The sequence below is a fragment of the Mus musculus genome, chromosome 9, assembly GCF_000001635.26.
Source record: "Mus musculus strain C57BL/6J chromosome 9, GRCm38.p6 C57BL/6J".
Classification (NCBI taxonomy): Eukaryota; Metazoa; Chordata; class Mammalia; order Rodentia; family Muridae; genus Mus; species Mus musculus.
The window spans coordinates 54,759,526-54,775,748 of NC_000075.6; the positions used below are offsets into that span (position 1 = coordinate 54,759,526).

At 48.6% G+C, this 16,223-nt stretch overlaps 1 protein-coding gene across 2 annotated transcripts; it reads left to right on the plus strand.

The window, feature by feature from the left end:
- The first annotated feature begins 5,222 nt into the window (after nt 1-5,222).
- Crabp1 (cellular retinoic acid binding protein I) lies at nt 5,223-13,585 on the plus strand. 2 transcript variants are annotated; one of them, NM_013496.3, is made up of 4 exons: nt 5,223-5,446; nt 5,958-6,136; nt 8,859-8,972; nt 13,301-13,585. In NM_013496.3, the coding sequence occupies exons 1-4, from the start codon at nt 5,377-5,379 to the stop codon at nt 13,349-13,351; spliced, it is 414 nt and encodes a 137-aa protein (NP_038524.1). In that variant the 5' UTR covers nt 5,223-5,376; the 3' UTR covers nt 13,352-13,585. The 2 variants fall into 2 exon arrangements, with proteins under 2 accessions (NP_038524.1, NP_001271436.1); NM_001284507.1 differs by lacking the exon at nt 8,859-8,972.
- Nucleotides 13,586-16,223: the final 2,638 nt, after the last annotated feature.

Below are 16,223 nucleotides of genomic sequence, written 5' to 3' on the forward strand. Positions count from 1 at the left end.
GATTAGTGCTGCTTGTGGCGACTAGTCTACCAGCAGATGCCATGGTCCCCGGATGCTGCCTCCTGATGCTGCCTGCCCCAAGACTCCCAGCCCAGCACTCTCTCCCTTCCTCCAACCCAAGCAGAGTGTGCTGCAGCCTGCATGCCATTCTTTCTTGGAATCTGGCTCTTTGTCCTCTTTGCTGACTCTCAGATCATCCAGGCAGGGCACAGTGACCCCAACCCCCAACTACGGAGAGCTGCCTTGAAGAGTCCTCCTGGGGCTGCTCCAGAGCCCCCAGCTTTCGGGGACTGAACTCTGACCCCCATTCTTTCAGCATGAATTGGGTCTGCCCGAAGGCGAGGGTCAGGACAGCGGTTGGGAGTTCATTGAGGGCAGGGGATAGGGAAGTGAGGGGGGTTGCAGGGGGCCTGGCGTGCCTCCAAGTAAGAATAGCAAAGCTCAACAGAAATGTCCCTGCAGAGATGCAGGTCAGTGGCCCAGGGAGAGGCTGGCAAGGGAGTCAGCAAAGGGGCCAGCCAAGGAACAAAGAGGTGTTGGAGAGAGGTTGCAGGCCTGAGTTCCAGAGTGCCCACCCACCCCCAAGAGCCACACAGGAGATGTACACACATCCCCAGGTACTCCAGTCCTGGGGAGATCCCTTGTGTGGAGCATGAGGGGACCTGGGATCCTAGGTCCTCAGGAATGGCCCCTTACCTCTGCTGCCCAGAAAGACTTCCTTTGGCTGCTTGCCTTCAGAGCCCAGTCTCAGTGTAGTGTCACATTCTCTGGAAAGTTCGTGCTTGTCATCAGATTCAAGACTATCTCAAACTTCCACAGTGCCCCCCTCCAGTCCCTTTGCAGCCTGACTACATTGTCCCAAATCTCATCTTGACACTGCTGTCTGCCCTACCAGAGAGTTCTTGTAATACGTTACTTCTCCCTGACCTTTCACAGGTAGGTTTACCTCTGACCCTCAGTTTCATGCCTGGCACATGGTACTCTCTCCAAAAATGGTTGGTAAATAGGTAAATCTACTCACAAATCTTATATTCTAAAAGGTTGGTGGGGTTTTTGTTTGTTTGTTTGCTTGTTTGACTGGTTGGTTGGGTTTTGTTGTTGTTGTTGTTTGTTTGTTTTTTACCTCCATGAAGATTTTTCTCCAAGATCAGATTTTCTAGCCAAAACAATAATAGGATCCTTAATTCAAGCCCACCATACTCACAGGGCTCTCTGGAAAGTTCTAGTATTCCACAGACAGAATTAATTGATATTTGGACAGCTATATGTTCAGACAAGTAGTGACCTTTGTCGCCCTGACTATGCCAATCAAATCTTCCAGTTAGGGATTGAACAGTTAGGGACCAAGGTATGACCCTATCTTTACTATTGCCAAGTTCCCAGATCATGTCACTAGAATTGATTTGGAATTCCAAGTCCCTGTCACCAGGTCTCCCAGAGCCTTTCAGAGTCTGCTTTAAAGCCTCAGATCCAAACATGGTGGTCCATACGGCCCCATCCCTTTATCCCACATCAGACAATAGCTGGTCTTTGCTGCTTTGTGGGTTCTTCTTTTTCCTACTCTTTATTCCACTGGGTTCATCCCTTAACACTAGATAAGAGAGAAACAAGGATAGAGGGGAGAGAGGAATTAGGAAAATCCCTGAGTCTAATTTCTCTCCTTCTGTTTCTTCTTTGACCATGGCTATTAACAAACCGCAACCAACCTCCCCAAACAACCAACCAACAACCACCCCCAGCCCCACCTTTCAGGGCCCTCACATTTATGTACCCTCTGAAAAGTTTCCATGATTCCAAACATCACACAATCACAGAAATTATCTGCAGCTGACAAAGCCACCTTCTGCTAGAGCGTGAGGCAAATCATAGTCAGCTGCTGTGGACAGGAAGCAACCCCACATCCCTACACCTGGGATTAAAACGAGAGCACATTCTTGTAATATTTCTGCATAAAAAAAAAAACCCAAAATTCCAGAATTCTCCCTGCACCAGACCCGTCCTTTTTCTCTGGCCTCTCACCCTGGATTCGTTCTTTGTATGGAATCACTTTTAGTCCTCACAAAGGGGCCCTTCTAAGGCTTTGCCATCCTCCAACCTGTTCCCCATTCTTTACAGATCACCCATCATGTCCTTTGGGGAGAGGAGAGGACATTTGTGGCCCTTTGTCCTTGGTGAAAGGTTTTTCTGCCTGCTTCTTAGGCCACCTGCCTCACCCCTTTCCAGTTATGTAGTTCAGCCACACTGAAAAACATGTAGTTCTACATAATCAGACAATGTACACTCCCATCCCTTTCAGGCCTGTTCTTCAGGTTCAACCCAGGCTAGACCACGCACCAGCAGGCACCGTCAGCCCATGTGGTAAGCACTGGTTCTAGTTTCTCCTCAGTAGAACAGGGAGCCCTCAGCAACAGGCCCTGCCTGGATCCTCTGTCCTTGGAGCTGCACCCAGTTCCTGTTCCAGACAGGCCTTGGCAAAGGTTCACAAGCAAGAAGGCAAAGAAGCAGGAGAAAGGGAGTGGGGATGCAGGCTCAGAGGATGTAGGGGACCCAAGAGCTGGGTCTCCCCTACTCAGCAGAGGTCTTTCTCTGGATCCTGAGTATGGCTCCACAGAGGAGGCATGGTGAAATGTCTTTGTGGCCCTCTTGGTTTTGGAGTTTCCTGGTAGCCAGAGTCCCAATGACAGCCTGCTTCCCACCTGGACCCTAGGCTTTATGCCTAGGCAATGCCAACCTGGCTCCTAATGACTCCTCCTGCTTCTCCCTCTCTCTCATTTTGGTTTTGCTGTGAGTGGTGTGTTTGTATGTATATATTCATGTATGTTTGCACATGGGTGCACAGGCACATGGAAGCTAGAGACTGATGTTAAGTAATTTCTTCAATCGCTCTCTATCTTGTTTTATGACTCAAGGGAACCTGGAGACACCGGACACACAGCTAGACTGGCCGCTGAGCGCCAGCAATCCACCTCCCCACCACACCTGGCTGTTTACCTGTGTGCTGGAGATCTGAACTCCGCTGGCATGTCTGCGCTTTAAGCGCTTTACCAACAGAGCCATCTCCCCTGCTCTTAACCATGAATCCCTCCGACTTCCCATTCTCTCCTTTCCCTTCAGTCCATGTGGTATCTTTGCTGTAAAACCTGCCTACTGCTGTTCTGCCTTATCCAAGGAGCCATCTTCACTGGTTTTCCCTGGGCTATAAACTCTGCTTTTCCAGCTCCCTTAGCCTCCAGCTCCTAACCCCAACTTTGATGGGTAACACCTTGCTAGCCAGAAGTATCAAATGGAGGTGGAGGCCTGAATTAGCTTCATGACACCCCTCCTTTGGCCCCATTGCTGTAGAGACAGGATACCTAGCTTGTAGATCCCAGAGCACAAGGTATATACAGGTATATAATCTTTTCAAAGATTAAACATTTCAAGACGGAGGGCTTGGGAGAAGCTCCGATGAGAAAGTGTCCAAATACGAAGACCTGCGTTCTGATCCCAAGCAACCACATGAAAATACAGGCATGCACCGGGGAGGTGGACGTGGGATCAATCGGCCAGCATCGGGGCTTGCTGGCCAAACAGTCTTGCTCAGTTGATGATTCAGTGAGAACCTGTCTCCAAGAGTATGGTGAAGAGTGGGTAGAGACCTCAGACATGTGCACCTGCACATACCACACATAATACATAAAGACATGAAAGTAAATACATGAAATACTTCAAGATGTCCACACCAGAGCTGCTTTCTGTTTTCCAATTCAGTTACCAACTTCTTCTAAGCATACGGCCCCATGTGGGCACAGATGGCACATGTAAGAAGTTGTTGTCCCCACACACCCTTTCCCAGCCCATGATGGCCCCTCTCCACTCTCTTGTCTTCATCTGTCTTAGATGGCTTCTCAGGGCCCCTGGGCAGAAGACCAATTGCAGTCCCTTCTAGAAGTACAGAGGCCCTCTTCTGTTAGCAGCATTCAGCATGAACCAACCCCAGGTCCTCGGGGAATCCTCACCCCACAATCACCTCTAGGCTTCAGAACATCTGCATCTTTTGAGAATCGATTCACTTCTGAGCCCCACCTGGCTGAGCCTGAGGAAATGAGGGTGCATTGATCAACTTTGATCGCTGAGCTCTAAATGGCCTATTTTCACAGGGAAGACTGGACCAGAAGGAATCCTGTCAATTCCGAGGAAAGTAATCTGCTTAGGACCTAAACAGAATTTTACAACACCTGTGTCATGAGGAGTGGGCAAGCTTTTTTTTTTTTCAGCCCATGAAGGAAAAGTGACCTTTGGGGACCTCGAGCAGCATGGTCAACGGCTGATATGGAGCCACCCGTGGCAGGTTCTAAGATCCTGAATTGGGCAGTTTGGCTGAGGTGTAGCAATGGTGAAACAGTGGAAAGAGGCTGCAAGGAAATGTTGAGGTCTGAAAGCTGGTAAGGCACAGGGACCTGTGTGTACACTCCTTAGTGGAGACTCTGGGCTCTGGCGTTGATTTTCAGATCTGTTAGAGCAAAGGCAGGAGCTAGGCTTTCTTGCTAGGCCTTCCCAGTAGGACTGCAGAGCTCAAACCCGCAATTTTACAAAATAAGCTGCCGCATTTCCCTGCATTTTGCTTGTTCCGTCCCTTAGGCAACAACAAAGGGACGGTGTTGGTCTGGGCTCCCTTCTAACTTAAGCAGAAAACCTGCATGAGAGGCTTGGTTTCCAGCACCCGTTTGAACCTGCCTTGGTACCTCCGTGCCTCCATGCCCGGGATAAGCAAGGGTAGGGGCTGGGCCTTTCCCGCCACTCTAATTGGTCCTCCATATGCTAACTGAAAAGCCGAACAGAGCAAATTCGACCGGCTAGTGGCAGCCAGAAAGTATGGGTGGAAAGAAAGTGGCTTCCATGCCTATGGCCTTACTACTAACAGATATTTTCAAACATAGGCAAAAGTAGAGAAAGAATGTCGCGTTCCCCTGAATCCCCACTACCTAGCTAGCCTCATGTATCTCCTCCAGGCCGACCTAGCTTCATTAAACCCTCTCCTACCACCCAGTTTAAAACAGAATGTGGGCGGCGTGGTGGAGGAGGCACCAGGGGAGAGCAAGTTCCAAGTTGCATCACTAGTGGCTGAGAAGATGAGGAATGGTGAGGGGCGCCTTAGGGCGGGGAGTCGGGCTCACCCCTCGTGGGCCACCCCCCGCCCCTCGTGCACGCAGGGCAGGGGCGGGACTTGAGGGCGGGGCCCCAGAAGGGGGGGGGCGCTACCCTAGCGACTCAAGGCGCTTGCGGCTGGGCGCAGAACGCCAGTCTCTCTGCAACGCAGCGTGCGACCGCTCCGCAGCAGAGGTGGGTGCCTGCCCCTGCCTTCGCGCCGCCGCTACAGCCAACACCACTGCCACCATGCCCAACTTCGCCGGTACCTGGAAGATGCGCAGCAGCGAGAATTTCGACGAGCTCCTCAAGGCGTTGGGTAAGCTGGTACAGAGAGTATGTCCGGTCTGTTAGAAGCAGCTGCGAGGCGCCCGGGTCCCAGAGAGGGTGGCCTGGGTAGGTTCAGGCAGGAGGGAGTCAACGGAGTGATGAATCTCTGTTTCCTTTGAGGTTCCCCCACCCCCCAAACCCAGGTCGCAGAGGAGAGCGGGCTCCAGCCCCAGGGAGTTCAACTAACGTTTGCTGGACATTTGGCGCCTTTCTCGACGGTCCCATCTTTATCTCGTGCTAGATCACAGTGAAGAGCAGGGACTTTAAACTGGGGCTTTTAAAAGACCAGATCTTGCCATGAAAGCCCTGGGTAACTCAGGAAAGCCGCTTGCCGACTTTAAGCCTCGGGTTTTCTTCTCTAAAACCCAAGGGAGGAAAGAGACAAGTGGGACTAATTTAAGAGCCCCGTCTAAAGCCAGAGGATTTGGGAAGTGCCAAACAGGTCTGGGGGAGACCAGTGGGTGAGGACCAGAGACCCGAATCTATGCTTCCTTGCGCAGGTGTGAACGCCATGCTGAGGAAGGTGGCCGTGGCGGCTGCGTCTAAGCCGCACGTGGAGATCCGCCAAGACGGGGATCAGTTCTACATCAAGACATCCACTACTGTGCGCACCACGGAGATCAACTTCAAGGTCGGAGAGGGCTTCGAGGAGGAGACAGTGGACGGACGCAAATGCAGGGTGAGGCTCCAGAGACCGCACCTCCTTCCCGGGTACCCCCCCATTAAAACCCTTGACCCGCTGCAGGGTGTGTCACGGGAAGTTTGTGTGACCTGATGGTCCTGGGCTCAGGAGAAAGCCCTACCCGAGGTTCCCCTCATACTATCTATCACCCGGGCGCCAAAAGGCGCGCGCGCGCGCTTTGAACTCTGGGTGGGTGTGTGGTCCTGGTTAGTGCCTCGCTAGCGGCGCCTTCAGCGCTAGCTCTGGCTGCATAGGTAGAGAGGTTCCTGGGACCGCTGCTGCCTCCTGTTCTGCGCAGCTGCCTACTTACCTGTCATAGGTGAAGTGGCTGATTTAGCATCCCGCCCCCTGGGTCCTTGGACTGTAGGGCAAGGATTCGGATCCAGTTGCACAGCCCGGATCCCCCCCCCCTCCGTCCCCGCCGCGCGCGCGCGCGCGCGCATGCACACACACCCCGGACCCCGCACCCATCACCTCTTCCTGCCCTTCCGTGTTCAACCGAGGTCTTTAAGGGAATGGTGAGATTCTTCCAAAAGTAAAAGAAGCAACGCATGTTCTAGTTCAGACAATGTACTAAATGTCCTTTCTAAGTCCTCAAGGACTTAGAACAGACAGAAAGAGGTGGGTAGGGAGAGAGGGGAGGGAAGAGAAGGAGGGAGAGAGAGAGGAGGGAGGTGGGAGGGAGAGGAGAGAGGAGAGAAGGGGAGAGAGAGGGAGGGAGGGAGAGAGAGGAGAGAAAGGGAGAGAGAGAGAGAGAGAGAGAGAGAGAGAGAGAGAGAGAGAGAGATTGATTTATGAGAAATTGGGGCTTGCTATGCAGCCCTGACTAGGGTAGCCTGCAGTTTCCACGTAAACCTGGTGATCTCCGAATACTCCATCATAATCCGCTGGAGTTCTAGGATTACCGGCATCCACCACTATATCTAACAACCAAGAGAAGAGTTTTGTTGTTTGCTTGTTTTGTTTTGTTTTTGTTTTTGTTTAGTTTAGTTTTGTTCTCCTGAGACATGACCCAAAGACTGAGTATCTGTAACACTTGCCGTGCTATCTCATTTTTTAAAAATGTCCCCTTTCTCTGTCATGGGTTTTGTGGTTGTTGTTTTGTGCATTTTGTTGTCTTGTTTGGTTGGTTGTTTGAGACAGGATCTCACTCTATAGCCCAGGCCGGGTCCGAGTTGCCTGAATTCTCCTCTGTCCTCCAAGAGCTCGCTAGTTGAATCAGAGTCTTCATATCCAGCTTCACAGAGTCAACATCGCCAGCTTTCCCAATGTTCTAACATATTTACAAGTGAAGCCAAATATTGTGGCACAGTCCCTTAATCCCAGCACTCCAAAGCAGAGACAGACAGATCTCTGTGAGCTCAAAGACAGCCATACCCAAAGAGTGGAAAATTTTGGTTTTTGTAATGTAACAATATTCTAAAGAATGCAAAATTATTTCTTTTCTCTTTCCTTAGCCCATACCTGTCTGATCCAATTGTGACTCTGTTTGGAAGGACAGAGAGACACAGCCCTAGTTACAGGCTCACTCATAAGACAATCTTTGCCCATCAAATTTGATCCCTGCTTGAAGCCAGTGAAACCTGAGGTTCAAGTCACCACATTGTTTGAAAAACAACAACAACAACAACAAAACCAAAATAACAACCAGTGAAAAGGACATGGCTGGCACACAGCCCAGTGGTGGAACATGTGCTTAGCATGTACCTAGCATGTGGTGGGCCCTGGGTTCCATCGTCAGCATCAGAGGAGGGAAAAAGAAAAAAAAAAAAAAAAAGAATAGAGTGGAGAAGGAAGGGTGTCTACTGGAGAAGTTGGCTTGACCAGAGGCAGGGCTCAATTTGGAGCCATCTAACCCTGTCGACTGCCAGAGAGGGCAATTCTGATTTAAGAACAACAAAAGAATCATGTAACACCCTGGAGAGAGTGGGGCTTAAAAATTCCCATCCCTTCCCCCACTCCCTGTCTAATGAAGGAGTCCCATGTGTTAGTTAAAAAGTGATTATGCGTACATTCAGCGCCACCCAGCCCAGCTGTATCTTACTGTGCTGTGGGCAGACACTGGGAAAGCTATCGGGACACTCCCTTTTGCCTGGTCACCTCCAACCCCTTGAAGAGACTTCACCTTGGCTTGATTTAAAAAAAAAAAAAAAAAAAAAAAGTTTCTAGAAAGATGTAACCGGAAAGTGGGAACATCTTTATCCACAGAGACAGACACCCCGATTTACTAGAGCAGGCTGTGTGCTATTCTGATGAGGAATTCTGGAGAAAGGAAGGTGTTAGTCCAGAAACTGGCCATGGGCCCACCTTCTCGTCTGCAGGCCACCAGAGCCAATGCAAACGTACCGTCTCAACGGTTGTAACATTCTATGATTCTACCTGAAGTCCAAATTGTTTGGAGAGGTTCACGGTGTTGATAGAAGTGAATCATTGTGTGCTCTGAATTTTATTCCTGGAGATGCAAAGCATACATGCCTAAGGCTTTGCTGCTCCAGCGTGCCTGTGTCTGTGTGCTAGAAGGTATACCTATGCCCCATAAATCCATGACCAGCACTCTGAATTGTTCTCTGTGTGGCTCAGCAGAGAAGATGCCATGCCCTGCCGTCAGAGACCATGTGTTGCTTTTCTGTTTAGTGATTATTCTCCGGTGTTCTTTGTGTTCCTCCTCTCCCGCTGCCGAGACTGTAATTAATATCACTAATGGTTTTCTCGCCTGCAGAGTTTACCCACGTGGGAGAATGAGAACAAGATTCACTGCACACAGACACTTCTTGAGGGGGATGGCCCTAAAACTTACTGGACCCGAGAGCTGGCCAACGATGAGCTAATCCTGGTAAGGGCCCCTTGGCTCTGAGGCAATCCCAGGGTTCCCACGGTGACCCTCAGAGGCGGGCCAGGCAGGTGCTGTCCTTGTACTCACTGGTTGAGAAAGTCATTTGCCACAGGTTAAAATGTGAGCAGAAAGCTCCCGTGGACAGTTTCAACCAGAGGAAGCCATTGTTAAATGGTTGGCAGGTGAAGGTGGGAGGGTTACCTGAGTGGGCAGGGTCATATCTGAGATTGATTTGACTACCAGACCTTTGTCCAGACTGTTCTATGCCAAGCCCAGTGGCAGGAGACACCCAGTCTCCTCTCTGGCGTGGCTTGGAATGCTGTGACTCTGTGAAACCCCCTCAACTCATACAAAATGAGATTTCCCCTGTACCCCCCCCCAAACCATGATCCATTTTGCTAGGATAGTTTCATAAAATTTTGTCATATCAGAGCCGGACAGAATATTTTTTACTCCCATCTTAAAATTCTGCTGGCCACCAGGAGCCAGGCAAGGACATTTTGGAAATGTCTGGACGTACTGGTGTAGAAAGGTGGGCTCTTTGGGGCCAGAAAGGTGAGCAATGTGGAAAAGCATTGGGCATGGAAACCTTTTTTGTTTGTCTTTGTTTCTTCTGGGGTTTTTTTGTTTTGTTTTGTTTTGTTTTGTAATTTTTGAGACAGGGTTTCTCTGTGTATCCCTGGCTGTCCTGGAACCCACTCTGTAAACCATGCTGGTCTCCAACTCAGAGATCTGCCTGTCTCTGCCTCTCTAGCACTGAAATCAAAGGCATGTGTCCATACCTAGCCTAGAGCAAACATTTTAAATACCCACAGCAAAACGTACCTGGTGAGGGCACGTTAAAAGCCTTTATGTCGTCTGCCCCATTCCTGTAACTCACTCCTGTAATGCAACAGTCTGAAGGCTAAGGCAGGAAAAGTCAGGAGTGCCAGGCCAATGGGAGCTACAGAACAAGACCCTATCTCAAAACAAACAAACACAAAACAAACAAACAAACAAAAAAACAGAACAACAAAACCCCAAAGGGTTTAACTTATTCACACCTTCCCCAGTTTTATTCAGAGGAAAGGGGGGTATCTGACTGATAAAATAACCCCTACTTATGTCCCCTGTGGTTCTGAACTGATTGATGTCTCCCACCCCAGGCTAGAAAAAGAACAGGCCCTTATGGGTGCCCAGGAACTTATATCCTTTGTTCTCCATTAGTCGTTCTGTTAACCTCACCCCTGTGAGGCTCCCTGACCCCATTACCTAGAGTTTCTGAAGCCTGAGAAGTTTGCTGAGGAGAGACACCCCGGGTAACCGTGGCATGGACCCTCTCTGTTCTTCCCAAGCTCCGTGTAAAGCCCCTATTAACGGAGAGATTGAGCTGCAGCCTCCGAGATTCCTTTCAGCCCTAAAATTACACGTTTAGCCTGCAAGAAGCCCCTAAATTGAGCTGTCTGTTACTCTGAGGCTGTTTGATCTCTCCCCCTTCCTTGCCTCTTGCCCTTTCCTAGGATGATTTAACTAGCTCTTCTTTCATGGACAAAGGGCTGGCTTAATTTGCAACCTGGCTAATGTTTCCAGCCGCGGGGCTACCTCATGGACTCAGAGAGCAATCTGAGGCTGAGACTTGGAAATCTAGGGAGGTGGGCACATGCATTTTGTCGGGAACCAGAGGTGGCAAGGAATGGAGACGTGATGGTCAAGTTCTTGACTCTAGCTAAGAGTTAAGCAGGATTTCAGTTTACACTGAAAAAGTGGGATTTTGGTCACCGCTGGGATACAGAGGAGCTGGAGTCACAGGCTGGAGTCAGTGAAGGGCTCCGCCACATTTTGTCCCTTGCTACCCCCACTTGGCAGTTCCTCCCAGGCATCTGTCCCTGGCTCAGCGAGCATATATACAAGCCTCCGAGGGAGCATTAATTCTTGGCATTTGGGATGTGAAATGTGGGCTTTTGTTTCAAGGGTTATTATCGTTAATAAATCTGAAACGTTGGGAGATGTAATCTTCATGTAAGGAGAGGTAAGTAACTTTAGTTTAGTTGAAATAAGTGTCCCCAGAGCCAGCACTAAATTGCCATGGGCTGTAAATCATCTCCCTTTGAAAACCGAGTATACTCCCTCACACTGCTGGGGAATACTCTACGGAGTTTCTTTCTGGAACCTCCAAGCGAGCATAAATTTATCCAATGGGAGGCTGAAAGGGCTTTTCAATTGGAGTTAGAAGTGTGGGGATTTTCTTCCCATGTCACAAAGCTATTTTTTTTTCTCCCAAGTAAACTCCAGAGAGCTATGTGGCCAAAAACTCAAGGAACTCTGGGAAATCAGCATGGCTCTTAGGGCAAAACATCTAAAACATAGATTTATGAAGGGAAATCTACTCCATCCCAATCCCCAACACGTGCCCAGGACGTAGAATATCTGCACTCCTCACTAATGGGAAAGATGGTAGACACAAAGCCCTTAACACTGCCCATCTTGTCGGAAGTCCCTAATAACCACTGTATGCAGGAAATGCTTAGGAGCATGCGATTCCTTAGCAAATATCCCAAGAGCATCTGGTCCCTAAGGACTCCAAGGGTAAGGATCCAAAACACATCCCATTCTTATATTGATTAAAATCAAACAATGGGGCTGATAGGGCATTTGTCTAGTTCAGGCAAGACCCCTGGATTCTATTCCCAACATAGCAAATAAATAGACCCAACATAGCAAGATAAATAGGTTTTTTTTTTAATATAAAAAAAAAACTTGATGTAATTAAACCCTCAGCACAATAGTTTTAGCTTCTCTTGAATTTTCTAGCCTTTTGGGGAATCGGAAAGATGCAGGCCTTTCAACCCATAAACATACAAATATACCCATATCCAGGCTGTCAACATGGGGAGGTTTTGTCTTTGTTTTTTGTTTGTTTAACTTTTATTTTTTATGTATGGGTGTTTTGCCTGCATGTTGTAAGTCTTTTACAGTGTGTGTGACAGTTCCTGTGAAGGGTGTTGTATCCTCTGGAACTGGAGTTACAGATACCTGTGAGCTGCCACGTAGGTGCCGGGACGCAAACCCTGATCTGAAAGGGCAGCCAGTACTCTTAACTGCTGAACCATCTTCCCAGCCTTTTTGGTCCGTTTGTTTGTTTGTTTGTTTGTTTGTTTGTTTGTTTGTTTGTTGCACGTAGGCATTGCTTTCCCTGTTCTGACTGTGAGAGTCCCAGGAGAGCAGGCCTGTGAGTCATTTGTATTTGGGGGAAATTGAGACATCTTACTGATACAGGTGCCACCATTTCAAGCACCAGAAGAAAAGTTTCCCTTCCCATCTGTGGAAGGATTGATAGTCTCCCCCTAGCCAACAAAGAGCCATAGAATCTTAGCTGGAAAGAGCCCTCAGAATCAACTTGTTCAAAGTCGCCCTTCCCCTCAATCCTGAGCAGACCAAGAGAGGGAGAGACTTGCCCCGCTGTGGCTGCAGAGTGATGTCAGAAGGTCGGTGTTCTGTTCTTGCATCTGGGACTAATGTTTTAGTTTAGAGATGATGAGTATTATAGCTATACCTCCACATCCGTGGGGGTTACAGGAACCCTGCAGAGACCAAACTGCTCAAATGCTCAAGTTGCTTGTATAAAATGGTGTAGCATTTGGCCTACATACAGCCTCCTGCCTCATTCCAAGTTTACAGTAATTCCTGGTTTACTTATAATACCCAATACCATATAAGTGCCATGAAATACGCTATACTATATTGTCTAAGGAATTGTAACATAAAAAGCAGTTATACATGTTTAGGATATGTGCAGGTTTTAAGTGACTATTTTTAATCTGTGCTTGGTTGACTGTGAAGGTATAAAACCCATGTGTATAGAGGGCTATCCTCACATCAGGCTGTTGTCTCCCGGGCTAGATGGCTGCCTCCCAGAATGCAGTTCTGTCTTATCTCCACAGCACAATCTAGCTGGCTGCAGCCACCCAAGCCCTTCATTCTCTTGCAGCCACTTGAAAGGACACAGAAGCCCCTTCAGAAATATCCAACATGACATTCATCTCCCTTCAGTCTCACTTCAAAACTAAAGCCAGAAATTCACGTGTCTTAGGCCAGCAGTCATAGGTTCTGGAAGCAAAGGAGGACCGTGTATAACAGAATTCTATGCCCTAGTTAATTCTCTGCTGAGAGGGAGCATAGGGCAGAATGCCTGTCCCGTGCCCTGAGCACTTAGCGTGAGCACACAGCTCCAGAGTTAACGTCTGATATGAAGCGTTAACAGGGCAGTCACTCATCTTGTTGGGGAAATGCTTTAAACATTTTTGCACAGGCATCTGTCTTGATTGGTTTTCCTTTTCTTTTCTGGGCAGACATTTGGCGCCGATGATGTGGTGTGCACAAGAATTTATGTCCGGGAGTAAAGGTGGCCAGCTTGTTCCTGCTTCATGACCGGATGCGAGTTCCCCTGAGGAGTATGCCGTGGCCCCACACTGCCAGTGGGTCTTTACTCCACACACCTCTCCCCCATGAATATTAGGCAACCCCATTTTCCCCATGACATTGTTGTAGTGTCCTCCCCTCAGGCTCTTGTTGCCTTGTGTACCCTTGGTTTGGCATTTGCATGATTGTACCAGTCATTAAACTGGTTGGCTGCATCTCCGGGCTCTTTCTTTGAGAGGTGGCTGCTTCTGTTTCAGCGTGGGAGTCAAAGAAGGGCTGTATTGGCCTGTATAGAGTTTTTCCTCTTTGGCCCGTTGGCCTAGCCATAATGCACAGAGTATCCATCAGCAGGCACAAGCTGAATTAGTCATGAATGATGACTCCTAGGAGGAAAATGGGCAGCACAATAAAAAACACTTTATTGAGGAGAGCACATAAGAAAGGGACTGCTTATATGTGCCAACGGACAGAGATTCCTATATTTTTGGTTGTGAGCCCAGCCTTCAACGGCTGAGCCATCTCTCCAGCCCTGGACAGAGATTCCTAAGCCTAAATAAAGTCAGAGGGAAGGAGAGGTCAACACACCTTTGAGAGTTGCAGCCCGAGGGAGGGGCCCTGCAGGAGCAATGGGGATATGAAGAACACTGTTATTGTTTAAAAAAAAAAAAAAAGCCAGGCATGGTGGTGGTGATAAGTGCCTTTAATTGACATACTCTGAGGGTGCATGCAGGAGGATCTCTGTGAGTTTGAAGCCCATCTGGTGTATGTAGTGAGTTCCAGGACAACCAGGATTACATAGACAGACCCTGGGACAGTACAGTCGAAAACTTGGGTTTGAACATGGAGAAGAACCCTGATCTCTCTTCAATCAGTACTATTCATTTTTTCCATTATGCAATGCAACGAGAATGTGGAGGAGCAGTGATCAGGGCCACGGAGGGGATCCTATTAAAGATACTCCTTCCGGGCCACAGCTCGGCAGACGGTGATCTCAGCAAGCAAGCACAGACAGTAGCTTTCACACTTGCCAATATTTACTTCTGAAAATGGGTAAGTTTCATCCTAAAAGCTGGGGCTGGGAAGCAGCTCAGTTGGTAGAGTGTTTGCCTAGCATGTGTGAAGCCCTGGGTTTGATCCCCAGTGTAGTATAAACTGGGCTCAGTGGGAAATGCCGGGAATACCAGTACTGAGAAGGAGTGCACACCAAGTTTGGAGGCCAGCGTGGGACAGATACATAAGGCAATCTTTAAAAAAGAGAGACGACTAAGTGAATCTGACTTCCCTGGACCCACACCCCTCCAGGATGGCTGCTGGCTTGGCAGCTTCCTTGTCTGTACCCCTTGTCTCCGCCAAACCCCATTCTTATCCCTGAGTTCACTTACCTGGGCTCTCAGCAAGGCTGGGTCAGAGTGCTGGGGCCTGGAAAAGGCCAGAAGATCCTCAACCATTCTTACTGTGCTGAGGTAGACACCTAAGGTCCCATCCAAGAGTGAATGGGACACATGTTCAGGAATCCTCACACCTCCCAGCCCAAAGCTCCACCTTGTTCCTAGGAGGCTTTGCTTCTCCAACGATATTCATGCCCATCCAAAGATATTAGTACTACACCTGTGCCCATCCTGAGCCCACTCTTGTGATGCCATCCATGGCTTTCCCTAAAACACTGTTCCCTTCGGTCTCAATGCCATCAGGTGTTGATGTGTCAGATCGGGCTCAATCTGGGTCAGAATCAGGAGGAAGCCTAATGCTGGGCTACATGTTGTCTCTGGAGTCCGGATGTGCCCATGTTTACGCCCAGAACCTCCGAAAGTCCCTCATACAAGCAACTTTCCTTCCTGCTCTACTCCAGTGCACCCGGGACCAGAGATTACAGGCAATCTGTGCCCTCTGCCCTAAGGTACAAAGTAGAACAGATAGGGAGACCCTTGAACATGGAGAGGTCCCAGATTGATATGCAATGGATAGGAAACAAACTCCCCTGAGAGGAGGGGAGCTGGCCACACTAGAGACTTGTATGTTTGAATATTATGACAACTCTACCCAGTAGGTACTAGCTGCGCGTAGCCAACATGAAAGGGCCAAGCAAGGCCTCGTGTGTTCTGGTATCTTCCTCTCCCTGAGTTCCTGCTGCTTCTCTGTCTTCTACACATCTGGATTTGCTCCATAAGGGCTGGACTGGCTACAGGAAAGTTGAAATGGCCACCTATTCCTCACTCTGGGAGTCAGGCTGTTTCCATCGTGGTCTTTTATAAATGCCACATGTCACATGGAGCGAGTGCTTCTTGCAGATGAGGCTTCACAGGGAATCAAGAGTAAGTCAGAGTGAAGGAGGCTACAGCCCTCATTGGCTTCACAACCAGCAGGCATGGGTAGGGACATTTTAGGTGACAAGATGAGGTAAGAGCAGTAGATCACACAGAGCACCTGCTGTAGAGCTCTTGAATAGTATTGGTTTCCCCATATATAATTGGTTTACATTTTTTAGATAAAGATACAGTGTTTCTCATTCTATTATGGAATGTCTACCTCTCATTATGTATATCCTATAGAGATGTAGGCCCAGAGATGCCATATTTCCCCAGTCTCCTCTTTTAAGGAAATAAAACCCCAGGTTTCTTTTCCTTTCCTTCCTTTTCTTTTCTTTTCTTTTCTTTTCTTTTCTTTTCTTTTCTTTTCTTTTCTTTTCTTTGAAACTGTGACAGATGGTGTAAGTGTGCATATGACATATACTATTTATGTGTATTAGTTACTTTTCTTTGGTTACGATAAAACATCATGACCAAGGAAGGCTACTTATAAACTAAAGCATTTAACTGGGTTTTTGTTTCCAGAGGGTTAGAGTTCATGATGGCA

Excerpts from the sequence above, each read along its gene's own strand:
- Crabp1 (NM_013496.3), top strand. The coding sequence starts at position 5,377 with ATGCCCAACTTCGCCGGTACCTGGAAGATGCGCAGCAGCGAGAATTTC. Across the intron at positions 5,447-5,957 it reads CGAGCTCCTCAAGGCGTTGG|GTGTGAACGCCATGCTGAGG; the intron begins GTAAGCTGGTAC and ends TTCCTTGCGCAG. Across the intron at positions 6,137-8,858 it reads TGGACGGACGCAAATGCAGG|AGTTTACCCACGTGGGAGAA; the intron begins GTGAGGCTCCAG and ends TCTCGCCTGCAG.